The sequence below is a fragment of the Pollachius pollachius genome (assembly GCF_949987615.1).
Source record: "Pollachius pollachius genome assembly, chromosome: 3".
Taxonomy (NCBI): domain Eukaryota; kingdom Metazoa; phylum Chordata; class Actinopteri; order Gadiformes; family Gadidae; genus Pollachius; species Pollachius pollachius.
The window spans coordinates 23,789,074-23,797,725 of record NC_136936.1 but is presented as its reverse complement, the minus strand read 5'-3'; the positions used below and the strand labels follow the sequence as shown (position 1 = coordinate 23,797,725).

General features: G+C 50.9%; 1 protein-coding gene across 1 annotated transcript in view; it reads right to left on the bottom strand.

Moving 5' to 3' along the window:
• Positions 1 to 2,044: 2,044 nt before the first annotated feature.
• sik3 (SIK family kinase 3) overlaps positions 2,045 to 8,652 on the bottom strand; it is a 41,702-nt gene continuing 35,094 nt past the window's right edge. The window contains exons 17-25 of the mRNA XM_079732770.1: positions 8,307 to 8,426; positions 7,468 to 7,526; positions 6,970 to 7,249; positions 6,458 to 6,582; positions 4,981 to 5,738; positions 4,339 to 4,490; positions 3,848 to 3,977; positions 3,259 to 3,382; positions 2,045 to 2,938 (exon numbers count right to left, since the gene is read on the bottom strand). Of these exons, the coding sequence (XP_079588896.1) occupies positions 3,264 to 3,382; positions 3,848 to 3,977; positions 4,339 to 4,490; positions 4,981 to 5,738; positions 6,458 to 6,582; positions 6,970 to 7,249; positions 7,468 to 7,526; positions 8,307 to 8,426 (1,743 nt within the window). The 3' untranslated portion in view covers positions 2,045 to 2,938; positions 3,259 to 3,263. The remainder of the gene's footprint in view (positions 2,939 to 3,258; positions 3,383 to 3,847; positions 3,978 to 4,338; positions 4,491 to 4,980; positions 5,739 to 6,457; positions 6,583 to 6,969; positions 7,250 to 7,467; positions 7,527 to 8,306; positions 8,427 to 8,652) is intronic.

Below are 8,652 nucleotides of genomic sequence, written 5' to 3'. Positions count from 1 at the left end.
TATTCTGTGTTCAGTACTCAAGTTCTGCCTTTTTTCTATTGTTTTTTCCAAACAGAAAATATGTTTTAAATAAGGGACCTTTCACACATAAACGCCTGTCGCACTGTTTAGGTGTTCTACCTCTCTCAACCGTAGCAATGCGGGACACCGACGGAACCACTCTGCTGTTCATCTTTTCAAAACAAGAGCATCTAAATCGTTTGCCATAGCTGTCCTCGAGTGGAAAAACATAAGCAGCAGTTGGGAAGCGTGTGAAGTCAATGGAGAGCAGAACACACGTGTGAATCACAGCACCGACACGGCCAGTCACCAACTCACGGGGGGCAGATCACTCTCCAGATGGGTTGTTTCACATCAAACAGGCTACTGTCAACGTGTGCAATGATAACTCCCTCTCTGTGTCGGAGAGGGCAACCGTAAAACAGACGGAGATTGGAGAGGAAAAGAGGTATAACCGCAGAACCATATGAGGTGAGAGAGGGGACAGTGGATAAAGACAGCAGTGAAAGCAATAAACAGAGGTGGCACTGTGCCTTGGCAGAATGTCTCAGGTCTGGTTCCTCTTTCACCCTCCAGCCTCAGAAAAAATGATATTTTTTCTAATGCTTGTTCACGCCCCTCCCCCTTGGTGGTTTCTCCTTCGTCATCCTGTTGTGTTTCCTGTGGATGTGTGCTGGGCTGACTGGAAGCAGAAGCCATATTGAGATGTTTTACGTGGCCGGGGACGTGTCAAGAGTACTTTCGGGGTAAATGGCAGACATAAACCCCGGGCAGAGATAAGGGGAAGACAACACAGGGTAGAGTTGTGGGGGTTGTGATAGTGAGTAGTGTCTCCACTGGTTGGCTGGTGTGCTGAGGACGCTCTCTTGATGGGTCAGCCAATCACGGTTGGCGGAGGAGTGAAGATCAAAGCAAAACGGAGGGTGATGTTGTGCCTCCATTGTTAATGTTTATGATATGTCAGCTATTTTACAAGTTGTCCTTTATCAATATATATCTTTTCTTTTATTTCGTTTTTTACGCCTCAAGTCTTTGTAGCATCCAAACTGACGCGGCCCCATGACAACTAAGCCCGCACCTTGGCCCCCACGGAGTCAACATTAGACAGGCTGCATGTCGACAAAGAAAGAGTCAACAATGATGGTTGAAATGATCCTTTTAAAAGTAAGCAACACAAAAATGACTCCCCTCTTATTCAAGTGTCTCGATATAATATTAAATCAAATGGGAGCGATGGTTTATTGAAGACCAAGAGAGAGAGCGAGGTCCCCTCTTCTCTCTGTCCCGTTTTGGCTAGAAATCTCAATATTAAGTCAAAAAACGACACAAAAATTAAACAATAAACAATACCAATACAAAAGCCCCTTCATCAACGTCTAAAGAAAAAAAGATACAATAAAGAAAGGATTTGATACAGAAATTGCAGTAGCGTTCTATACATGGCATCACTGTACAAGGAAAAAGGCAAATGTCTGGTCAAACTACCCACAATGCAATACAATGTCACATGACATGGGGTAAGGGGGGGACAGGGTTGAAGAGAAGGGCGTGTGGGGGGTAGAAAACAGGGATGGAATGGAGAGGAATGCCAAGGCGAGGGAGAGAGGGAGTGGGGAGGCAGGAGAGGGAAAAGGTTTGAAAAAGGGAGAGATAGAGGATCGCTCGAACCAAAAGTGCAGAATTATACAAGTCAAAGAAAAAAATGATGTTGTCTTGCTTGCAACACAGAACTGTTTTTTTCCTTTAATAATAATAATGATAATAATAATAATAATATTCATTATAATAACAATAAAATTTGTATTACAGAACACAGTAATAAGAGTAACAATAGATGACCATATTGTCTACATGGGCATAACCATAAAAATGAACTTTAAAAATAAAAATGAAACAAAAAGACAAAACACAAAAAAACAATATGATGAGAGCGCTGGTTTGTCCTGTGCGATGTCACTGAACTCAACGTTAGGAGATGGCTGTACCCCCCCCCCCCCCCCCCCCCCCCCCCACAGCTCCCCCCTCGGATCAACCAACAAAACAATCTACACCCCCCACCCTGCCCAGTGGAGTGGGGCGCTCCACTCCGAGGCAGGCTCTCGTCGGCTATGCAGTCTGCTCTGGAATGGTCCACTGTAGCCGGGGGGAGGGGGGGGGGGGATGTAGGCATAAGACAGAACCTCCCAGAGACCCAGGTTACCTTTCCCCACGGTTCTTCCCGCCACAACACGCTACGCCCCCGCACAGACCGGCTGAATACTTTGGGCCGTCTTGAGGCACCGCCGGCCAGTTCCCCTGCTCGTCTAGTGTGGTGAGTGCGGCGTGTCTCTGTCTATTGTTGAACGTGTTTCGGCCTGGTCGGCGCGGCGGGAGGCCTTGGGCTGTCGAGGCGTGCCATGATGTCAAGCGAGCGTGCGGAGGGTCTGTGTGTGTGCGGGATGGGGCGGGGCTGTGGGCGTTACAGTCAGGCAGACGGCTATCGGCAGGTGAGGGGGGCGATGGCTGGTTGGTTGGGGTGGGGTTGGGGGGGGACGCCCGATGGATCTACGTCTGGCGGCGGTGTGAAATGTAGGAGCTAAACAGAACGGCTGCCCACCTGCCAGGAGAAGAGGCTGGCCCCGGGACCTTTGAACCCTAAAACCTGACCCAGCTTTTCCCGCCCCCACCCCCCCCCCCCCCAAAAAAATACTAAGTAAACAAAAAACAAACCCAACCCTGACTGGCCCAGCCCGGGCCGACCCCAGCTCTCCTCCCCTTGAGCAGACTGCAGGAGAGAGAGGTGGGGTGGGGTGGGAGGACAAGGACAGACAAGACGGACCGACGGAGAGCGCCCCCTCTGGGCAGACGATAGCGGTTTGGCATGATGCTGCTCAACTCAAGTCAACACAACTCTGGGTGGCTGATATGGACCTCTATTCACATGGCGGTGGACCCTCCCCTAGCAGAGGCAGACACACGGGACAGGGGTTACTGGGAGCAGGAACGGAGGCCAAGCAGGCAGCTGGGAATGCATGTTCATATCTGTCTGTCCATCTTTCTATATAGACATAGATCTATATTAATATTTATATATTATTTGTACATATTTACTTATATCAATATCTTTAACTGCATCTATTAATATATAGCTATGGTTTCATTTATAGGGACTCATTTAATTGTCAAGCAAAATGTGAAATGCGTCCAATTGTTATTCTGCTCATAAACTCTTTGCATCCCCCTCTCTGAAGGGTGTGTGTGTGTGCGGTGGATGTGCACCTGTGCTAGACCCCTGCCTGCTCCATACTGTACTGCAGGTCGGGGGGCTTATAGCTCAGCAGATCACTGGTACAGGAGGAGGGGAAGCAGGCCGCCGCATGGAGCTCCTCTTCCACGTCACACACTGTGGGGACACACACACACACACACACACACGTTTAATTGTTGCATTTTCATACCGCAATGCTCAGTTCCTTCTAAAATAATACCCAGTGTCAACTGTAGGGGGCAGCGATGCACCCCCTCGTAAGACTGCCAACCTCCTCTCGGGAACATATTTGGGATTGTTGGAATATTGACTTTTCTTATCATTGCTCAGTTTTGCTAATCGAAACATGTGCTTCTTTTTCCAACTCTTCCAAATTCCCTTCTGTTCAGCCCTCGGTGACGGCATCGTTTCAAGTTTAGTTAAAAGTGACAGGCTGGAAACGGCCATGACCAGGCAACACATGTAAACAGCATACGCAACCATGGCTGCTTATTTTTGCATTAGAAAAAAAACATTAATTTATTTTTGACATAATACGACAACGAGAACAACCCTTTTCAAATGAACCTGTGCCCAGCCGTGTGTGATGGTGCCACTGACCAGAACCCTCCCTCTGGTGGAGCTGCTGGCTGCCCGACAGCGACGTCTGACTCAGGATGTCCGACATGCGGGCGGAGCTCAGTGCCTTGCCGGCTAATAGGCTCATCCCGGACATGGGGTCTGTCTGGTCCTAGAGAGAGAGCGAGAGCGAGAGCGAGAGCGAGAGAGAGAGAGAGAGAGAAATCCCAGATCTGCTTTTCACACATTCCCAACTCAACCTCAATAAACTTGTTTTTCTCTTTGAGGAATGTCCCTCACATGGCAGGTTATAGAGCTTTGAAGAACCGTGAGAACAACAACATACAAGTACAGAACGACAAGTCCAGTCTAAGCTTAAGGCTCTTGCTTGTGGTGTTATGACTTGACCCCACTCCTGTGTCTTAGGGGATCATCGACGCCACGCGCAACAGTGTGGGTGAGAGACAGAGAGACACACAAGAGAGAGAGAGAGCGCGAGAGAGAGGCGCGCATGCTCTGGCCTGTCCACTTACGTAGGCGTCGTCACAGGTCTGGATGGTGTGGTGGCGCTGCAGGTGCCCGCGGGACCTGTAGGTCTCGGCCTGGGGTCCTCTGGAGTATCCCACGCCGTTATGGTCGGGCACCTCCATGGCCTGACCCTGGGGCCGGCACTCAGGCTCAGGCTCTGCGGAGCGGGAGAACAAAGACACAAAGAAAGAGAATGCGGGTGAGACAGGAAGAAAAGAGAAAGAAACCTTGAATAACCTTCCACCACTGATATCATTTATCTTCTGTATGTGCGCTCGGTGACCGCTTCATTCTCAACTGAGTTTAAACATGTTAATCATTAGCTCCTCAAGGAACTTTAAGTTCAATGAGTCGGATGAACCGCTCATGGACCGGATCTGCTTCTGTCAAAGGTGACATATTAGGCCACCAGGTGTGAGTGTGATTAGCCATTAAAAGCCGTTTTGAAAATCCACCTCTTTTGACATCACATGTGGGCGTGTCCACAGAACTGTATGACGGACAGATCAGTCTACCAGCCTACCAAGTGGACTGTAGCAAACGTTGTAACACACCTGGTGGTAAAACATGTCACCTTTAACCCCTTGGGATCAGACTGACGGGGCCCCGGGAGGTCTCCCCCGCCTCCCCGTTCCCAGGGGCCTCACCTCTGGCGGTCGAGCCACTCCTCATGAAGCCCTGCCTGTGTGTGGGGGAGGTGTAGGGCGGGGTGCCCCCCCGCGGGGGGCCCAGCAGCTCGTGGCTCTCCCCCGTCTTGGCCAGAAGGCCTTCGCGTGCGGGGGAGAAGCTGGCCGGTGATTCGGCCTCGTCCTCCTCCATGCTCTCAGAGTGGGGCAGGCTGGGCTGCTGCTGGGGCTGCTGCTGCTGGACCTCCGGGGAGCGGATCTGCAGCAGGTGGTGGAAGTGTGGCCCCCCTGTGGCAGCCTGCTGGGCTGGGGCCTCCAGGCTCTCTCCCTGGCTGAGCTGGCGGAGCAGCATCTCTTCGTACTCCTGGGGCCCGGGGCCGCACGAGATGGAGGCGCACGCCGAGCCGCGCCGCGGGCTCTGCCTCTTCAGCAGCGCGGCCAGGTCCTGGGGGGGCAGGCGGGGGTCGGTGTGGCCGCTCAGGGAGTGGCGGGGCGACAGCAGGCCCTGCAGGGTGGGCGTGACGTGGTGCTGTGGCGGGCGGTAGTCCAGCGGGGTGGGCGAGAGAAGGGCCTGCTGCAGCGCAGAGGGGCTGCCGTAGCCGCCCCCGACCACCCCGCCCTGGTAGCCCTCCAGGCCGGGCACGTTTAGGGTGCCCTGCAGGTAGGGGCTGTAGGAGCCCACCACGCCCGAGGCTCCCCGCGAGGCCACGTCCCCGGAGAAGAGGTGGGGGTTGAACTGGGCCTGCTCGTAGCCCGTGGAGAAGCGGCCAAGGCTGCGGCTACAGGGAGGAAACACGTCGTCAGCCATCACCGTACCGGCTAAATAACGTCAAGTACCACATCACATGTTTAGATCCCATCTAGGAACTGGGGAGGGTTTTGGTCTACACTAGGCCTCGGTCAACCCCTTACAAACGGGGCATTGACCGCACATCAAAGACAACGCCAGGGTATAGTCCAGGGTTCAAGAAATTCACGCAAAAAGCAGCAAGCTTGGGCTGAAGCCTTGAGCCCCCAGTCTCTATGTGAAGGTGTTCCTGGGTATAGTGGCTAGAGGGACTCGGGGAGAGGGGGGGACGTCAAGCTTCACCTACTAACGCCGCTAACATCCAACCACTCACCCCCTAGAGCTGCTGACGTGGCCGTCTCCGGGGGTAGGATATTGTGATGTATTGCAGTGATGATGTATGGAATAGGAATTTTCCATAGTACGTTAATTTCTGACTTCCGTATGTGTTTTGCTCAAGTTATATTTGTGATTTGGCAGGAAAATGTTGCAGTTCAGAGTGAAGAACACAGAACAGAGGGCAAAGGCCTTGAAAACAATCATGTACGGCCTAAAAGGAGGTAGAATCTATAAAAAAGTGACAGGGCAAAGTGAGAGCATGAAATGAAAAACATGAAAAAGGTGAAAGTTGAAGAGTCAGCAACAATGAGCCAGACATCAGAGTGTGCCCGGCAGACATCGGGGGGCTCCGGAGCAGGCGGTCGGGGTCACCTGTGCATCTCGGCGTTGTCGGCGCTCAGCTGCTTCCCGAGCACCCGGTGGCTGCAGGGCGTGGACAGGTAGGCCCCCTGCCTCTGGGACCCCGCCAGCTCCACGTCCTGGACCTGGATGGTCACCTTCAGGGGCGGAGACACCAACACACAAACACGTCACAAACCAACACACAAACATATCACACACCAACTCATCACACACCAACACACAAACACATAAACACATCAGACACCAACCCATCACACACCAACACACAAACACATAAACACAGACACCAAGACATCAGACACCAACACACAAACACAGACCCCATCACACAAACACATCACACACAAACACATCAAACACCAACACATCAAACACCAACAAACAAACACCAGCAAACATTGTATTATTTGCATGATTGTATCAAACATGTTTAATTTAAAAGAGCTAAAAGGGATAACTTAAGTCTTAGAAGATGGTGCAAAACATAACAAGAATGTTAACAGCGCCCCCTTTAGTCCGACCTGCTGTTGCTGGGAGACCCCCGGGGGAAGCGGGCCCCCTGCGCGGCCTGACCCCGCCTGCTGATTGGTGGGTAGGGGGACCCTGTTGAGGCCTGTGGGCGGGGGGCTGCCGCTCTGGCCCTGGTAGAGAGCGGGAGTGCCATGCTGGTACTGCACTGGTGACGGCCCGTGGCCCTGCATCATGGCCGCCGAGCCAGGCGGGGGGCTCTGATTGGGCTGTCTGAACAGGTGGTTGCTAGGATGTGAGGGCGGGGGGCTGGAGGGGGGCTGAATGCGCAACCTGAGGAAGAACAGAGAACGTCTCAGCACATCGTCATGTTTCCACCTTAATAAATGCTAGCAGCTAACTGAAGGCTAGCAGCTGACAAAATGCAAGCAGTAACTAGTAACTAAAGGCTAACAGGTAAGTTAATCCTAGCAGGTCTCCAATAGCAAACACCTAACTAAAGGCTAGCCGTTAACTAAAGGCTAGCAGGTTACAAAAGCAGGTTCGGTTACCTCTGAAGCTGGTGGGTGAGGTGAATGGGCTGGCTCTCTCCGTGACCTAACGACAAAGCCTGTAAGATTGTGAGAAACGTCACGTTAGCAAATCCACCGGACAATCCAACATGACTTAAGTTGACATGCGACTTAAAAGAAATGTGCACAAAACAACAAAACATTAAGATTGAGTAGACGAGTGAGGACCGCAGGTTTCGCGTAGCCCTACTGTGACTTAGGGGTGGGAATCACAGGGTACCTCATGATACGCGATACATGGCCCACAATACTGATAATATCGCGAAATACAGCGATTCTGCAATAATTTATATATTGTTAGAGTCTAACAATATATAAATTATTGCAGAATCGCTGTATTGTCTAACAGTTAGATAATCATCTAAAGATACGTCACGATGAATGTCTAACGATGAACACAAAATAACTGAAACGGTAAAGTGCTGGATTTCGGTCTTTATTGATGGTCCGACCTGAGTATTTCAGTTGCTCGTCTTTAGTTAGTTAACTTCTGTTTAAGTTTCCTTCATTCATGTGTTGAGTCCCACCTTGAGGAGCAGGGAAATCTGTTTACATCACCTTCTTTTATCAATTAAAATATCGATATTTGGGGCGATATTTCCTGTCTAACTCTTCAGGAATAAAGCATTAAAATGCAAAATAAATAAAGAATATACTAATAGAGCTTATATATATATATATTTTAATCTAAAAATATTATATTGATATTTTGTGCAAGTGTATCGATTCTCGTAGGCACAATGAAGGGTGACGATCTATCGCCGTATTGCTATCACATCCCCCCCCCCCCCCCAGGCTCCACGGTGGCCCGCTGGTACCTGGATCTGCTGGTGGAGGATCTGCTGCTCTTGCTGGTAAAGCGCGTGCTGGTGCTGGGTGTGCTCTAGGTAACGCTCGTCCTGCGGGCCCGCATACATCTTCTGTAGCTGCTCACACTCCTGCACACACATTCACCAACACACAGATTTGTTTAGAGTGGAAGTGAACCCCCTGTTATAGCTCCCCTTTGAACACTAGGAGATGAAGGAGAATGCATCATGGGGAAGGAGGAGGAAGTGCCATCACTGTTGTTAGAATCCACGGCAACTTTGTTTTTTTAAGCGAGTACTGACGTTAAGTATGAGCGTTGTACTGAGTGATGTTGCCAGTGGTTGAAATGCCCCA